The sequence below is a fragment of the Manduca sexta genome, chromosome 26 (assembly GCF_014839805.1).
Source record: "Manduca sexta isolate Smith_Timp_Sample1 chromosome 26, JHU_Msex_v1.0, whole genome shotgun sequence".
Lineage (NCBI taxonomy): Eukaryota > Metazoa > Arthropoda > Insecta > Lepidoptera > Sphingidae > Manduca > Manduca sexta.
Window position 1 is genome coordinate 849,580 of NC_051140.1, and position 19,382 is coordinate 868,961.

General features: G+C 37.2%; 1 protein-coding gene across 3 annotated transcripts in view; it reads right to left on the reverse strand.

Moving 5' to 3' along the window:
* Nucleotides 1-19,382, reverse strand: part of LOC115447151 — a 36,923-nt gene that overhangs the window by 3,351 nt on the left and 14,190 nt on the right. For 2 of the 3 annotated variants that reach the window (XM_037443438.1, XM_030174111.2), the window contains exons 3-8: nt 4,809-4,891; nt 3,529-3,669; nt 2,435-3,017; nt 1,251-1,378; nt 604-852; nt 19-159 (exon numbers count right to left, since the gene is read on the reverse strand). In XM_037443438.1, coding sequence (XP_037299335.1) covers nt 19-159; nt 604-852; nt 1,251-1,378; nt 2,435-3,017; nt 3,529-3,669; nt 4,809-4,891 — 1,325 coding nt within the window. The remainder of the gene's footprint in view (nt 1-18; nt 160-603; nt 853-1,250; nt 1,379-2,434; nt 3,018-3,528; nt 3,670-4,808; nt 4,892-19,382) is intronic. The other variant, XM_030174112.2, reaches the window with a different exon arrangement.

The window sequence follows — 19,382 nt, forward strand, 5'->3', positions numbered from 1 at the left end:
GAAGTTAGAAACTCTCACCTTTGCTAATTTCCAGCAGTTCGATACTCCTCGCAGTGATGGGCGTCTTGATGTCGGCGAGCGGCGAGCCTCGGTGCGGCACCGAGTAGAACATAAACCCTGCGCTGTTGCTCCACAGGTTCGCTCGGATTTGGGTTTCTTCTAGAACGTGAGAGAAGGTGAGTAAATTAATTTTGTTTGAAGCATTTGCCTATAAACTGCTGGTTAGAGATTTTATTCTATTTCAACCGCATCGTTAAGCTGTGGAACAGTTTGTCAACATACGTGATCCATACTTTCTACAACTTCAAGTCCATCAAGTGGATCCTAAAGAAGTAATTAAGCAGGCATAACTGTGCCGATGTAGAGATGTTTATATCATGTCGATCGAAATTTTTTCGGCTTCTTCATTTACCAACATGCGCAGTGAAGGTAGTTTATCAAGTTGGTGATACAAAAAAATTCTAGATCCTGAGCATGCAAAAATGTTTTTGATACAAAGAGTGTCAAAATACTGGCCTGGTAAAATATAAATAATGTTTTTAGTTTTGTTGCAAATACTAGCGCCATGACATGAAAATACCGTAAAGTGGTTAAGTAACTTACCTTCAATATTTGAAGACTCCGCATCTCCTACTTCCTTAACCAAGCCTTCTAAGTTATCACCGTTTATCACATTGTTATTCACCACTTCATCACTATTACTATTTGTATCACAATCTACTTTATTAAAATTATTGTCGACAATATCTATTTGTTTAAAAACATTGTTATTGTCGTTCATTTGGTTATTGTCTTGGTTTCCGTTATTGTCTAAAGGTTTGTTTTGGTTTAGTTTCAAATGCGCCTCGTATGCTGGAAAGAAAATATTAAGTTATAGGAGAAATCTTGATGATACCATTTGTAGGTATAGCTGAGGTCCTGGGTTTGAATCCCAGGGGGCAAGAATAATTGAGATTGAGTTTTATATCTTAAAAAAATATTCAACTGATCAAATTTAAGGAAGAAATTCAAGTTTAACGAAATTAAGCAATCTCGAAGAAGTAATCTGGTTATTAAAAACATTATTAAAATTATAGTTGCCTATCAAATAGCGGACCCTCTCTCAACCTCTCCAACACTCTATACATTACAGTCACAACAAATAATGTGACCAAATGGATGATTGTGACTACATGAAAACAAAAGGAGTTGCCAGACTTTTAATGACACACCTATCATTGCTTTTTACATTTTTTTTATATCCTACCTACCGTCACAGTATATCTGCTTGATGAATAGCCCGCCCTTGGAGTGTCCGACCCAGATGATCGGCTTCTTGCCCACGCCCATCGCAAGGAGTTGGGCCATCATCTGGTCAGCTCTCTCGTGGAGCCGCAACCTGGTACAAAATACAAAATTGATTTTAAAGTATTTAAAGGTACTTTTATTAAGACTCAGTACATATATATGTTTTTTTTCGATTAATATTTCCAACTGCTTCCTATACAGTATAATCCGTTTATTATGACTCTGCCTATATTGACCAACCTCTTATTATGACATAATTACACTACGAAGTTTGGTTTTCATATAAGATTCTTTATAAAAAAAGTCGTATATAATGACTTCCCTTACAGTGACATGTCGCTTATTGTGACCCCTTTTAATAAATTATGTCCGGTTATAATGACCGACATGATTCTTTACGCCTTCAGTAATGTTCCTTGATTCCCGACGACGTTCGGCACGTGGCTCGTTTTGTTTTCAATCTCAGTGAGTAATTGACATAGCGATGTCTTCTATACACAATAGTATTAGAGACTGTTTTACAATAAAATAAAAAAACAAAAGCAGACAAAAATTACAGATTACTTACATTAAAAATATAACTTTTATGTACATACATACATACATAGGTATGTACTTATTACGTGCAATTTTTATTTTATAAGTTACTATGTTTCTTTATTAAAGTACTTAAATACATGCATACTATTTACATAAAAATGTATTTTTTTCACAAAACGCTTTGTATGACGTCCGCTTATTATGACGTGTTTGTCAATTCCTTTCGATGTCATTATAAACGGATTCGACTGTATTTCTATTTGATTAAATTTCGTCGCGGGATAATGCCATATTAGTGTTCCTTGAGACTCGGCGAGCTTCAACGCTCGGTGTTATAAAATGCGTGCCACTGCTGATTCTGGCTTTCAGGAGTTGAAGTGACTTAATATTGTATTCAAATTGTACTGATGTATAGAAGAACGGCAAACATCAAATAATTTTTACGATGAATTTGTTTAAAACTGTTAAAGAGTACATTTTATATTCGTCTTTATTGAGTTCAATTAACTTCATAATTACTTGGATATCGATTAACCTGAATGTAAAATGATTAATTTTCTTCATTTGATCGTTTAGCATTAATTTCACCAGTATTGTTTCCACTCACCTCTTATTCCCTCTAATCCACAGCGGCCGCCACAAATAAGGATCACTGGTGTAGTTAATAGATATCACCCTCGCACCAGGGAAGTCGACTTTGATCCAATCCTTTGGCCAACACGTGGAGTAGCACTCGTCACACACACACCCACACCCCGCTTCGCATTTCTTCGCATTACTGCACATACACTCATTCATTTCATGACATTCGCATTTGTTGCCGTGATGTCTCGTCTCATCCGTCTCCTTATTTTCCTTCTGAAACATATCTCGAACGAACTTCGCTTGTGTCTCGTAATTTTCCATTTCATTATCCAATAAGGTGTTGTTGTAAAATTTCTCCGTAATCAATAAGTTTTCGTTGGGCAATATCTTTCTTAACTTCTCATTTATGTTTTCGAATGTGACCTCGGATTCATTAATTTCCGCTCTGTATGTAAATTCGTTTATTTTACATATGTTATCGTTGTTCGAGTCGTTTTGGGGACAGATGCAAGAGGTGGATCCGTGGTCGCGTAGGGGAACTAAGTTCGGGTCCAATTTGTATTTGGATTTCCAGTCGCCTTGACGCCAAGTGTTTCCTAGGGAACCTGAAATAAGGATTTATTTTCTTGATATATTTAGCAATTTGTTTTTTACGTTTAGCGTGTAGGCAAAGAAATTTGCTTTCAATATGAGGGGTTTTATTTAGGTATTTCGTACTTTCACTTTGAAGAATAACCATATTCAAACATCAGGATATTCTGATCTTACTGATCATTCCGACCAATCTACTGTTTTATATCTACGAAGGCATCGATTTTTATGTCAAATTTTACATTATCGTTTCTCTGATCATCTGGTCTTTGAAAGATTACTTTTCTTGCTATTGTTTTAAATGACGAGACGAGCTTGCTGTTTGCCTGATGGAAAGCGACACGACTGCCTATAAACAGTAGATACACCATCCAAAACCTTGAATTACAAAGTATTGTTTGGTATTCTACTGCGTTAGCCATCTGAGATATGAGATGTTAAGTCTTATTATGTCCAGTTGTTACACTGGCTTCAAAAGCATTTTAAACTTATTTCGACTGGTTTTTGATCAATGTTAGATCTTACCATACAGCCCATGCACGAAGATGACGTCAAGCGTGGTTTCCTCGGGCTCATGAAGCACCACGCACTCCACTTTAGGCTCAGGGTGGAGGTGGTCTTTGCCGGCCACGCGCGGCTTTGAAGACTTTGGCGGAGGCTTCGATGCTGAGATTAAAATAACAAAAGCTATAATAGGGCACCGGACTCATTTTTGTTCTTTACTTTTATCAAATATTTACATAATATAAATTATAACACAGAAGGTACTTTTAAAAATCCGGTAAAAAATCAACAAGTTATAAATTTTGAATTTCGGTGGAAGGGGTAATTAACAAGAAACAGAAAAGAGATGAAATATCCACATGTGACGTCATCGGGAATTACGACGCGTGCGAAAGAAAAAGATGTAGCGATATCCCCACATCGCGCCCACTTCTGCACATTACAATATTTTAAATATGAATTACTCGCTCATTTTTTTAACCAATTTTTATGCAGTTTTCGCAGGAGTACTTCTTTTTCATATTATTAACCATTACATATAGAATAATGGACAAAATCAAGCATAGGCCGGTCCCCTATTATTACAGATTTGTAGAACAGGCTTGGTCAACCCATGAATAATTTGCAAGGAGTGGTTTCTTAATCCGATAATAAACAAACAATTTAATCGTAAAAACAACTTGTACTCTAACCTACTAAGATAAAAATACAGTTTGAATTATCTAAAAAATCCACTGCGCTCAAAACAGGTTAAGTAGTTTTATCGGAAATCTTAATTCCTGTGCAAGATACAGCGAAGTGGGCTGGGAATGTATTCATCATGATAAAACTGACAACTATGGGTGCAGTTTTGGGTTATGCCATCACGATATTGTTAGGTGTAATATTTATGACTAGATCAACCTAATTTAAGACAGAATTGATTGCTGGTCAATTAGAACGTAGAATCTAGAGTAATTTTTAATATGAAAAAACCCAATGTTTTTTTTTGTTTTTGGTTCGACCTGGAATCCTAACCCGAGACGTCACGCACGCAATATAACTAAGCCACCGAGGTAGTCGATCTGTCTACCTTCTGGTTGCTTCTGGGCCCCTGATCCCATCTAACTTGAGACGTCACGCACGCAATATAACTAAGCCACCGAGGTAGTCGATCTGTCTACCTTCTGGTTGCTTCTGGGCCCCTGATCCCATCTAACCTGAGACGTCACGCACGCAATATAACTAAGCCACCGAGGTAGTCGATCTGTCTACCTTCTGGTTGCTTCTGGGCCCCTGATCCCATTAGCATTGAGACTCACCAGCTATTTGCGGGAGCTGTGCCGTCACCAGCCGATGCAGCAGCACCGTCGCTGTACTCCACAAGCAGGACACGCACCATCGCCTGCGAACAATATTAAACATTATGATACAACATTGTCAAATATCGGCGTATAGGCAGACGCCGTTGTAGAGGAACAGATGGTTGCGTCCCTCTATAGAAGGGAAGAACTCCAGTCAGGCAGATGTTGCACTGGCCGCGGCCCCTCTGACGGTTCCTATTTGAGACAGTTGATCGGAGATGATGTATACTACGGGTCGCGCAATCTGCTGCCGGAATTCAGGATTGTCTATCGCCATCTAGTGTGATTAATAATAAATAATAATAATATCAGCCCTGTATTATATACTTGCCCACTGCTGAGCACGGGCCTCCTCTACTACTGAGAGGGATTAGGCCTTAGTCCACCACGCTGGCCTAGTGCGGATTGGTAGGCTTCACACACCTTCGAAATTCCTATAGAGAACTTCTCAGATGTGCAGGTTTCCTCACGATGTTTTCCTTCACCGTTAAAGCGAACGATGAATTCACAAAGAACACACACATGATTTTAGAAAAGTCAGAGGTGTGTGCCCTTGGGTTTTGAACCTGCGCACATTCGTCTTCGCAGTCCGTTCCACACCCAACTAGGCTATCGCCGCTAGTGTGATTATTGGGTATTATTTCCCAATTTACGATATATTCATCTCGCAGTTCCAGTGATGATGACAAGATGGCGGTGTATACTAATTGTGCCGCCACATGTATTTTGGGAGGGAGGGTTACTGTGCTAACGGGATACAAGTGGGGACCACTTGCTTAGCTTGGATTCCGCAGCGGCGTACGTGAGGCGAGAGGATGAAAATGGGAGAAGTAATAGTGTGGCAAGAATGGGCATTTCCTGGGATGGGAGAAGGGAAATGTTTGCGAGCCGTTTTATACTTCAGTGTGTTAGCAACTATGAGATTTACACACTGAACTGTGCGTCTAGGGCTGAGACAAATGTCCCCCAGTGCATTAGTACATTTGGTGTGAAGTCCAAGTGCACAAAAATAGCCCTTGGGGTGTTAAATATATTGTGTAGATACTGATCCGAATTGTATACCTACGTAATAGTATAATTATAAGTCTTGATCTAATGAATTGTATCGCAAGGTCAAAGAGGTTAATTAGGCTGGACCGGTATTCTTTGCCAAGCCAGAATAAAAAAAAATATGTGCGAGTTGGACCCGCGCACCGAGAGTTCCGTACAAACTTGTAGGCAAGGTATCTTAGTATGTATGAGTTCAGAATGAACAAACTTAATTTTGTCATTCGATCCTTAGAGACCGTTATTGCATCAACTGCAAATAATAAGTTTGTAATAGTAAATTTGCTTTTTTGGTTATTAATGTACTTATTTACGGTGTTTTTCCTTTACACGTTCTGCAAGACATTCGTTCTTGCCTTTCATGATTCCAGGTCAACAGAAAGTAAGCCCTATAGATTCTGATACCCTTCTGATCGCAAAGTATGCGACATAAACGGTCATATCTTTTGATCGCATTGATTATAAGTTTGATTGTTCCACAGGTAAGAGATACCGTAGACCGGAGTCTTTGATATCAACACCTAGATACCTCTATGTGTTTCAGAGAAATGGTCTTAACAGAAAGACGGCCAGATGGTTAACACAGTGATCTTATAAAGGTTTCTTTTGCGGAAACCTAGAAAGCAAAATAGATTGTACACCAAGCCAATTCTTTTTAACTGTTTCGCGTAAATCGACAGATCACTAATTTTAAAACAATAGTAATTTGATTTAGGTTAATTGATTCCTCCTTAACCCCATGTCATGTAAATAGGTCACGAAATAATTTGCATTTAATTTGACGTATTGTTCTAGTTAATACTCCAGCGTAGATGCCTTCATAGCCCAGGGCTGAGGCTTGACAACTTGAGGGTTGGGATTTCACGTCACAATTTGTCGCGGCCCTAGGCAGACAGTTCAGTGTGTTAATCTCATGGTTGCCAATCCACATCGAGGTCTATAAAAGCTCGCGAACGTTACCGGGTCTTCTCCTCTCCTTCTATCCTAAAAGGGTTCCTTGACCTTCCCCTACACTTCCTTCCCCAGATATCCCCTTCCAACTTTCCTCCAGGATCTTGCTGTCGATAAGATATATTTTTATAAAATGACAGGCCGGAAAACGACGCGCAGGTTAACATATGCAAGTTTTGTCAATTTCTTTCAACAAAATGGCGCAAAGCTATCAACGCAAATCTGTTACCATGTACCACCAGGTTACCATCTGGTCTGTTCGTCTTCAGTTGCATAAAAACAAAACCATTATGCAACTGTTGATTTACACCTACTACGCGTGATATTGCGAATATCCTGTCCGCGTCCTTCCATTGAGGGTACAGAGGTCTCAATCGGCATAACAAGACAATTGCGTGTCAGAAGCGATACTGATCTGACGAGCTGTGGGATGTTGCGGGAATCTTTAGATACGTCATTAATAACGTCTCGTTTGAGAAGATTGGACTGACTTCAAAAGAGGTTATCAATTCAACGTGTAATGTGTGTTTTTATCTTGCTTCAGAACTGAATCATTTATTCACCGATTTGGCAAACGCTTTTAAACAAAGTCCCCAAAAGCTGTCTGTCTGTATGTGATCGATTTTCTGAAAATCTACTGAACGGATTTTTGTACGGTTTTTACTAGAATATAGTGAAAATCTTGAGAAAGATTTAAGTTTATAATACATTCCGGTTTTATGTAAATTGACTGAAATATAACGACTACTGTTAAAGAGGTTGTAAAAAATCTCGTGGATCGAAATTTATGCGGGAAAATCTTGTGACACACTGTTATCCACGCGAGCAAAGCCGCGGGCACAACTAGTACATGTATGTCAGGGAGGTTTATTCCATCTACGGGGATATATCCGTCTTTTTGCAATCCGGGCATTATAATTGAAAGACAGCTTTAATGGCCGTATAAGTAAATAAATAATGTTTTCACTCTCTTCCCCATACAGCTACCGAAGCTCGTCTTAGAATAGAACGACCGTTATTGTAAAAAGGATTCGCCTCTACAGACAGAATAGGACGTTAGTGCTCCAGAGAACGGGCAAGAAACTCAATTGCTATTTGAAAAGTTAGCGATTGGCATCGAAGTCGGTTATATATTTGTTTCCGTGCGTCACACGGAGACACGTGTAGTTGTGGTTATAGTCATTAATCCTGTAAGCAAGCGACAAGGTCAGAGGAAACCCCACACATGCGCCCGCACCTAACGATACGAGATCTGCATCTGCGTTTTATTGAGCATTGCGTGTCCTTGCGGGCGAGCACGGCCTGTTTCCGTTAGTGGAAACTAAAGAATACGGGCCTGTATCAAAATTTATAAGTAAATGCTACTCTTCACATCAATTTAGAAGCCTAACAGATCTTATGATAGGAATTAGGATCCTTTCAAATAATTGTAATCCGTGGTGCTTTACAACTAGCATTCTAGTTGTAAATGTCAAATACTTGAAGTTAAAATGCCTTCTTCGTTCATTATTTTGTCTCACGCTTTGCTACGGAAGTGGACAATTAATATTTCCAACTCCTCCCTATCTTTCTGTTTAATTAATTTCGTTGCAGGATAAAGATAGATTAGTGTTCCCCGAGTATCGGCGAGTTTCACCACTCGGTATCATAAAATGCGTGCCACATTTTGATACATATTGATTTGCTGGTGGTAGGATATATTTAAATCTGTTCGAACAGCGACAGCACACAATGTGTTAAAACCCGCCATAGTGGCCCATGTAAGTGTGTCGCGTTCCGGGATCAGCCTGTATGTATCCGGTTCTAACAGGACGGCATAATTGTGTCAACTGCCGAGGGATAAGCATCTCTCGTCAGTCGACATTCTATTGGACCCACTCCACTTACCATCAGGTGTAGTGAGGACAGTGGCGCCCCTAAACGACGCAAGGCCCCAAGCGAAAGCAAAAATAAACAGACGCGAGGCCCCGCGCAGAGTAAAACAACGTTCCCCTGTTTTAACAGTTTCGTCGGTAAGAACGTAAAAAAAGGTCCTGCGAGGCACCGCGTGAGGCCTCTGTAAGCGCGAGGCCCCAGGCGGTTGCCCGGTTCGCCTCCCCCAAAGGCCGCCTCTGAGTGGGGACACTTTGCCGTGGGTTTTGTACTTACGGACATTCTTCTCAGCAGTCCGTTCCCTAGGCTATTGTCGTTTAAGACTTAAGAATTAGCTACTTCAATAGTTATTTTTCCATTATAATTTTCCCATACAAATGAGTCATGGCCGCAGTTAATAATTCACTTGGTTTTACGTCATAACATTGATTATAGTCCAAGCAGTCTCGATAATGTGTCTATTTAAAACATATTGTCTGTCGCTTTGATAATACTTGATTTGAAACATAAGTATATACAGGACTATTTTTGTGGGGCCACGCTAAGAGAAACAATGCCCCAAAGGAAATTTCGAGAATATAAAAAAAAAACATTAAAAAGTACACGAAAGGTACAAAAAATTGTGGACTTACAACATTTGAGAATTAGCGTCCCAAAAAAAAAAAAATGCCAAAAAAGGCTATTGGCTGTTCTATAACTTTCACTTCGCTTAACATCACTTAAAAAAGGTCTGAGTATATACATATATCGACGCTTCAGGGGCAATTATATCTAAGTGACAAAAAAAAACAAAAATTAGTTATCAATACAGTAGAAACCGGTTATAGCGACGCACCGGTTACAACGACTAATTAGTAAGGTGATTTTAAACGAATGCATATAAGAAGCCTATCGTTTATAACGACTACTATCGCATATAGCGTCCAGATTCGATGATCCCCTCGAAGTCGTAACCGGTTTTCACTGTATTTGGAATCACCAGATTTTTTGCGTCGTTTGATCTAGGTTTTGTAGCCCTAAGACAATTTTAATATCATTAGACACTACTTTTCTATAGAGGAAATAGATTAATTATGAATTCTCTTAATATACTTTTAAATCACTTTACTCCAAATTTCCTGCTTGTCGCTTAGATGTAATTGCCTTTCAAGCATCGATATATTATTTTTGTACCTTCTAACTGCTTTAGCAGTATTGAGCGACATTTTTGTATAAATATAACTGTGTTTAGTTACTGTCAAGATTTCTTTTAGCCTTTTTTCCTATATCTGGAGCCTTTTTGCAACTACGACAAATAATGATAGAAAAACAACTCTGTTTAGTTAATGTCAAGATTTCTTTTTTTTTTCCAAATTCTGGACATCTGGTCTGACAAATGGTTTTATTGGAATTTAGTTAAACAAAAAATTCTAGACTATTTTAAGGATCAAGTCACTTTATCAAGTAGTCAAAACATTTAGGATTTGTTACCATGTCGCACTAAATTATGGTACTTAATAGTCTAACTCATCTATATATATAAAAATGAATCCCTATTTCCCTTGGTCACGGCATCACGCGTGAACAGCTGGACCGATCACACAATTTTTTTTTTGTTGTGTTTGTTATTGTCAGGAGAAGGTTCTTATGAAAGAAAAAATTCAAAAAATTGCGCGGAAAATTAGAAAATTTAAGAAAACTTAACGACAATATTAATTTTACATAACTGTCAGTGGTTTGAAATAACTGTCAGCGATCGACAGACTGCGCGCGTGCATACATAGTTAAGACAGGACAACGTCTGTCGGGTCAACTAGCAATTTATAAAAATCTAAACGTTTTGAAATAATATAGCGTGATACCTTTTTCCTTTTTCAAGAATAGGCAGCTAGGTTAGGTTAAAATTTCATGTAATACAGTGCGAGCAATGTAACTAACCAGGGACCATACCAGTTTTAAAATAATACATTTAATAATCCTAAATGCATATAATCGAACTCCAAAGAGAAGCGTCTCGTCATCCTCAAACAACAAAACACAAAGGCCAAACTAGTCACGTGCTGATAACCGGACCACAACGAGCTCTTATAGTGACGTGCCTTCTAGTGATATCGATAGCATAAATTGAACTGAACTTCCTGCCCACGTCCTTCCAATGTGACGTTTTATCTTGGCACGGAAAACTAAATTCAATTAAATTATTTCATTCGCATTAATTGCGTGAATTTGAGTATAATATTACTAGCTTTTGCTAGCGGCTTTGTCGGCGTGAAAAAGTTTTACGGGATAAAAGTCCCGCTATATATTTTCCCGGGATAGAAAGTAGCCTATGTCCTTCCCAGGGTCTCAAATTATCTCCATACCAAATTATACGGAAATCTGTTGGGTATTTTTTGATTTTATCTCGTTTAGACAGACAGACAGATGCGGCGCGGGACTTTGCTTTAAAATACATATTTTAGTTCTTTTTAAGAGAAACAATTCTATCATACATGTTCGTTGCATAAACTCTCAAAATGTCGAAATGTTTCCCGTTTTTTCATTGACGTTCCGCTCTTATTGGCCATAGCGTTCATAGTAGAGTAGTAGTTCCTGAGATTAGCGTGTTCAAAGAAACAAACTCTTCAGATTTATATAATAGTATAGATTTATAATAAAAATATAGATAGTCCCCCGTTTAATGCTATAATTTAACTATCTATGGCTTATGGGTTGCTATATAATAATTTTAATCTACAGTTATCGATATAAAAATTATTGATATGATTCACAATCGCATCACTACATACGCACACAAGAGCAACATAAACATATTACTCACAGTTGATTATTATATAGGTTTTCATTATGTCGTATTAAATAATCTGACTATCTTTGATAGTAAATAAAGAGAAGTTGGTTTGTAGGTCACGTTTTATCTAGCAACGAGTCGCAGTTTTGTAACTTTAATTTGATACTTTTCATGCTGTGGAGAAAAGACGTTAGGCGCGGCTAGAGTTACCAAATTGCACGTTTGCCACATTTGACACGCATTTCAATACGCGTGCAGTCATTGGTTTGAGGAACCCATTTCATAATCAATAATTCGAATATGCCGAATAAAAATATTTGATTAATAAATATTTGTTATCATTATTGTATCAGTCCCCCCCCCGTGACCATGAAGGCAGCAAAGTCTTCGAAACGTCGGGAGAAAATAATATACTAACACCGCGAAAGAATCCGAACATTAGTTTAATTTCAATGTCTAACATTCGCGTAAACATAAATCATTATTGTATTTTGTCTTTAGCTTATTGAAATTAGCTACGATACTGTTCCCAGCCTCTCCCAATGACCGTTCTGAGCCGAGGTTCGTAACTCGTTAGTAGGTTGCCCTCAGCATGGCCGCTTAACTTCCAAAGGTTGAAAGTGCCTAAAGCGCTCACCCAAGACTCCAGTGTGTTTCTATAAACAGACCCTTGCCAGGCTAACAAACGGGTCATATCGAAAAAATATTGCGATAAATACTACACTTGTGTTTTTGTTTCCATGCATTATTGTTCCAGCAATAACCTTCCTTCCTTCTTTATTACATACAGGATTTTACATTAGAAATTTACAATTGAATTAATTATCAATTTCATTTTTTACATTTTTACAATGCCCGATGTTGAAAAACAGAACAGCTCTGTTTTTCAACATCTAGCATTTGAGATTGGTACCCTAGGTTGACATTCCTCTATTTATAAATGGTACATAACCCGAATGAAGCTGCATGAGGTGGCATTTTTCTTAGTAACGTGAGATCACTTTAAAATCTCATTACACTTATCTTATTACTTCTGACCACTATCTACCTCAGATGCAAGAGCGTCGCCAAGGGGGTCAGGGAGGGGCAATTGCCCCATAGAGATTCTAAAAAAGTTGCCAAATATAAAGCAACCGAAGTCCTAATTCTTTGACTTGACATGCTTGATCGATTATTCCCGTGCTTCGAAATTCGAATGAATTAACAAACTCCGTTCCTAACATTCCGTACGCTCAATTACGCTCTGCTCTATGTTATTGTTAAAGCGAGAGAGAAGTGAGATATGTGCTCTTGACTTTACCTACAATTCATCCTTTTCTCATTCTCCATATCAACTTGAAACCACCGCCCCCCCTCCCTCCTGGCCCACCGGCTGGCGACGCTCTTGTTCAGATGCAAAACATGGCAATTCGCTGAATTAGTTTTAGTATTTTGTGAGATTTCCATACCCACACTCGTCCCTATTTTTTTTAAGGCTGACTCTTCAAATTCTTCTGTATTTTGGTATTGGTATTAGATTGGTATTTTGGTATTGATATAAGATCATAGCACCACTAGCCTGGTGAAAAGTTATTCCAGAATACATAATTTAATAATTTTCTCCGGATAATAAATATACTATAGCATTCAGAATGTGTCTTCCTATAAGTGAAAAAAAAATCGGTTTTGTAATTCCTGAGATTAGTTCGTTCAAACAAACTCTTCAGTCTCATATTAATATAGACTAAGGGACTTGTGGTCTTTCCTATTAAACCCCATACTGGTCCCCATAAGTGTATTGATCAGCCTGTGTATATCCAGTTCAACAATGTGAGGACTGATGAGGGGTCATTATCTCTCGAAACTATGTCCCGACTCCACTTACTATCAGGAGACGCAGGGGTAGTTTACTGATGGTAGGACTCTCATACGTAAGAGTCCGCCTGGGTAGATACCACCGCAATGACAATTTCTGCCGCCAAGCAACAGTGTGTAGTTACTGTTGTGTTCCTGTTTAAAGGACATTGAAGCCAGTGTAACTACTGGACATAATAAGACTTAACATTTCATGTCTCAGGATGGCGAGCGCAGTGGAATACCAAACAATACTTAAAATTCAAGGTGTTAGATGGTGTTTCAAGGTGTTGGATGATGGTTACCATCAGGCGAGCGACAAGCTCGTCTCATCATTCAAAGCAATAAAAAAAGTTTGCCATAACCACACAAGAACCTGTAAGTATCTTGCAAGCCACTTGCTTCTTTGCTACCTAACTAGTCTCCAGTACCAAGTACATCACCATCCAGCATATAAATAGGTCGCTTGTCAGTAATTGCGTGTGCCGGTTCGTTCACCTTTGACATTGAACGGGCGTGGCTCGCTGCCAAACGCAGAACGCTTCCACGTGCTCGGGTAATGAATGGGAGATAGCTGATAAGAAGAAAGGGGGGGGGGGAGAACATCACGCCTTTATCAGGGGTAAGCAGTTTAGCTTCAGGTAAGGTGCCTGTGAGTCTGTTGTATGTGGAATTAAAAGTAGAAATAACTCTGCGAAAGGGATCTTAATATGTGAGCTGATTGAAGAATTGAAATCTTATCGGATTTTTTATTACTAACATAATGCATGTACATAATATATTGTTATAAGTTTATATTATATTAGCCTAGCTTTGTGCCATTGTAATTATAGTTCAAGACTGCATGCTAATTGTATATAACTTATTACCATATCGATCGTCTGCGTAAATATAATAAATCGCTATTTGAAGATTATTCCGTCATTGTTGTTAGGCAATTCTGTTAGAGTGTCTATTTTATAATTCGTAGTTCTGGTGTTGCTGATCTTGGACAGTCTTAGCCAGACGATCCGTTCATGTTACCATACCAACCACATACTATTACTAGATTTTGCTTGCGGTTCCACTCGGGTAAAAAAGTTTTTACTGGCTTAACGTTTGCTGGGATAAAATTCCCAATATATATGTTCCTGGGATAGAAAGAAGCCTATGTCCTTCCCAGGGTTCAAACTATCTATTTACCAAATTTCATTAAAATCCGTTAGGTAGTTATTAAGTTAATCGCGTTCAGACAGACAGAAAGATGCGGCGGGGGACTTTGTTTTATAATATAGTTTTTTAGAAGTTTTTAAGAGGACCAATGCCGTTGTTGCGTAACTTTAACCGTTTACGCAGCACACGCAACGGACGCTCTCAAAAGGAATAATTTTCCCCCGTTTTTACAACATTTTTCATTGTTCTCCGCTCCTATTGTCACAGCATGATGTTATATAGCCTATAGCCTTCCTCGATAAATGGACTATCCAATACAAAAAGAATTTATCAATTTGAACCAGCTGTTCCTGAGATTAGCGCGTCATCAAACAAATAAATAAAAGCATCCCTTTCTATCCCAAGAAAACTTATTTACGCGGGAATGATAATAGATAAAATGAAATATACAACAGGTCCAAAGTTTGGGTTCTCTTTTACCGACTTCGTACAAGAGGTTATAATTATAATTTTTCACTCTTTATTAATACAAAATCATTTGCCATGACATTGAATGATGCGTATCGTTACACGTGTCATGTCGTCATCATTCTGACCAATCATTATGAAATGTGTTTTATGGACTTTCATCTGCAGACCTTGAATTTGATCTGAACAAAGGCATGTATTATGACGTCATAATACACTATTGTTCATATTTATTGATAGATAATTTGTTCCGGTTCATTTAGATACACTCGGTTACTGTTTGAATATTTTTTAAATTATAATAATATCAGCCCTGTATTATATATTTTCCACTGCTGGGCTGGGGTCTCGTCTACTATTGAGATGGATTAGGTCCACTGCGCTAGTGCGGATTGGCACCCTTCACATACCCTCAAAATACTCATGGAGAATTTTCATATATACAGTTTTCCTCAAGATTTTGCCTTCAACGTTAATGCAAACTATAAGAATACACATATAACTTTAGAAATGTCTGAGGTGCGAGCTCTTGGGTTTTGAACCTGCAGACAATCGACTCGGTCGCGGCAAAATGGATGATTATTTAGAAAACAAGAAATTTCGCGATTAAAATGTAAAATGTGTACATATTGCATAGACGTAGGTTTTATTTTTGCATGCAGATTGTTCTTTCCGCTAATGTTATTTAAAAATATTATAATCTCTTGGTTCTCATTCGAAACAAGAAATTCCAGTTATGACATCGAAATATCCCTGAAGTAGGCCGCGATGAATGAATCTGGTTTTATACATTCCGTTTATTATTTTTAGTTGCGTTCCAATGTGATGCGGTTTTGTCGTCGCCAACATTTTTGTTTACCTACATTTACTATTAATATAACGGTGGTTCTCTCCGTTGGGGGAAATCGTGAATCGGAACAATTTAAAAATACTTTCCATGTGAATATTCGAACAATTATTTTTTATAGTAATCTTTGCACCCCACGCCTTATTAACCAGGTAATTTTAGAACATTAAAGTACGTAGTAACTGATATAAAAATTATAATATGCCCATTTTCTCACTACCCTCAGCGGTCCAAAACGTATCTTGACCTAATTATTTTTAAATATCTTCCAAAAACATTGTTCATAAATCTTGAATAAAATATATTTCACTGACAAGACATTAGTGGCAGTTTTAGGTATAAATCATATAAGATATTCGTTTAATTATTCTTGCACTGATTTTTAAACTTTTACCACAATTTTTTTCTCGTTATACTCAGCTGACTTTGTCACTGCGATTACTAAGTTCTATTTATTTTCTATAATCTGTGACCCGACCTATACCCTGGCGGCGGATCAGTCGCGCCGACAGCGCCGGCGAGAACGGACGTAACTGTAGTGTCGAATAAATTATAGACCATTATTACGTGAGTTTTAAGATTACCACGATCGGCTGCTCTTTACCATCCACGCAATAACCAGGTAAATACAGTACTATGTTGCTCTATTATTTGATTATTTTATTCCTTTCGTGAATGTACATAACGCTAATAATATAAAAAAGGCTTTATACTTATTGTTAATTAATTAAAAATCAAAATGATGCCAAATTTCATTCCATTCAATCTCATTACCAGGATTTCCTCTCAGATTTATTTCAGGCGGTAATGAGAGTGTATAGATGGTTATGAGACAAAATGCACGAAAAATATTTGCTGTTATTTAACCTTTTTTGACGTTCTAACAAATATCTAAATATATTTTATAGTTAATAATTATAACTTTAATAAAAGTAACTTTAATAATTACAGACTTTCACAACCTCAGAATTAATAAAATTGTTCTTTTTTAGTAAAAAATACTAGACAGGCAATGGCAAAACCAAAAAAAGTTATGACTAAGGAAGAAAAAATGGAGCAGGCTAGACTTCACAAAAGACAAGTTTATGCTGAAATAAAGAAAGATCCTGAAAAGTATGCTCTACAGAAAGAAAAGGATAGGCAACGATATCTCAAGAGAAAAGAACAAAAAAAAATCAAATTAGTTGGAGACAAGACGCCACGACAGAAGAGAAATCAAAGAAAACAGTGGAGGGAGAATTCACGACGTTACTATGAAACAAAGAAGAAAAGTAGAACCATTCAAGAACTAATAATTGAAGATTTGGATTCTTTATCGAGAAATACAGAAAGTCCAGCAACGACTGTAGATCCATTACCTGGCCCCTCAAACCTTACTCTGGATACCAATAATGAAACAAATAACCCCAACACCTGTAATAAATGTCACAAGAAAAAAACATATATTAACAAATTACGTTATCGAAATAAAAGAAAAATTGGAATATTAAACGCCCAAATAGAGAATCTACAGAGGGATAAGAATAACCTTAGAAGAATCCTGTTAAAATTATTACAGATCAATAGAAAACAAAAGAAAGAAATAAAAACACCTATACAAATAAAAATAGAAAATATTAATAAATACGTAGACGGACAAAACTTGAAGAAGTTAAGAAAGAACTGGCTTTTGGAGAAATTTTAAATTCAAGTTTAAAGGATCATTACAAACAAATTAACAAAAAAGGAAAACGTTTATTTAGTGATGCCATACTAAAGCAAAGAACTCGGCTCAAGAAATATAATATTTTAGGAAAAGTAAAACCATTTACAATTAAAAATAAAAAGGAGGCATCTATTACATTTGATAAGAGAACTGACAATTTGAAAGTACTGATAGAACATTTCCTGGAAGAGGATGTTAATAGTAGAATTTTGCCAGATAAAAAGGAATACATTACAAGAAAAGGTGTAAGAAAACAAAAAAGATACTTGAACGATAATCTACTTCATTTGCATAAGAAATTTTTAGCGAACCATAATCAGAACGTAAGCTACTCGACGTTCTGTAAATACAGTCCGTTTTGGGTATTACGCCCAAATAACACCGATAGAAATACCTGCTCTTGCAAAAAACACGTAAATATGGATTTGATAATAAAAAGTCTTCAAAGATACAATATTTTAAAGGAAGCTAACGGAATGTCTCTTCTTCTTAGCTTATGCTGTAATATCAATGAAGAGAATTGTATAAATAGATCATGTGAATGCTGCAAGGATAGAGTTTTAAATTATGGAGAATTTGAAAATGACAAGACGATAAAATATTATCAATGGTGTACTACAGTTGAGAAATATATGTCTAAAGGTCAAGAAAAGAAGAAATTCGTATCCAAAAAAATACAGTTACAAGATTTACCTTTGAATGTTATAAAAAAGCTAAAAGATTCTATTCCCGCCTATTTTGCTCATTGCAACAACGTCTTACGACAATACAATACCATCAAAATGTTAAAATCAACCCTAAGTCTTGCAGAAGCGGTTATACATGTTGATTTTAGCGAAAATTACAGCTTGAAATACAATGAAGAAATACAAAGTGTCCATTTTGGTGGCAGCCGTAGTTAGATAACTTTACATACATCTGTTATTTACTTGTTAGATCCAGAATTGGGAACACATAAAACACAAAGTTACTGTACTCTTAGCGAGTGTAATAGGCATGATGCGGCGGCAATTTGGGCTCACCTTATTCCACTTATAGAGTATATATTAGACATCTCACCCATGTTAGACGGTTTACATTTTATCTCGGACAGTCCATCTAGTCAATACCGGAATAAACATATGTTTTATGCCATCAGCCAGTTATACCGAGACTTTCCTCAGATTAAAACAGTAACTTGGAACCACTTGGAAGCCGGCCATGGCAAGGGCGCTCCAGATGGAGTAAGTGCGACTTTAAAAAGAACAGCTGATCAAATTGTTGCCTTTGGTTCTGATATTGCAACATTCGATGATTTTGTAAAAGCTATTAAAACACGGATCAAAAATATTAAAATTAATATTGTGACTGAAGCAGAAATACTCACAAGGACTTTTCCCATCGAAATCAAATCTTTTAAGGGTACAATGTCGGTACACCAAGTATTATGGTCTGCAGGATGCCCTCGCATGTATTTTAGAGAGTTAAGTTGCATTATCTGCTCCAACGATACCATATGTTGTCATGGGTATCATATTGGCTGTCTCGATACACCTGGTATGGATGATACAAATTCACAAAACGATAACGTTTACCTCGAGCAGTTCATTGAAGAAAATACATCGGCTGGTGCACTTCAAGAAACGATTAACTTCAGTAATATATTAAGTCCCGTTGCTAGTAAATCAGATGTTTCAACAAAACCAAAATCCAATGTGACAGATATTAATGACATAGAAAATATTGGGATTAATTCTACTGCTGTGCTTGAAAATGAATCTCGAGTGCAAATATTATCAAATATAAGATTACCTAATTGGTCAAACACTAGTTTTTATGGACGAAAAGTAAATTAGCAAAATTTCAGCAAAATTTTGAAGAGTTTGTGTCCGACAAACCCAGTGGTAG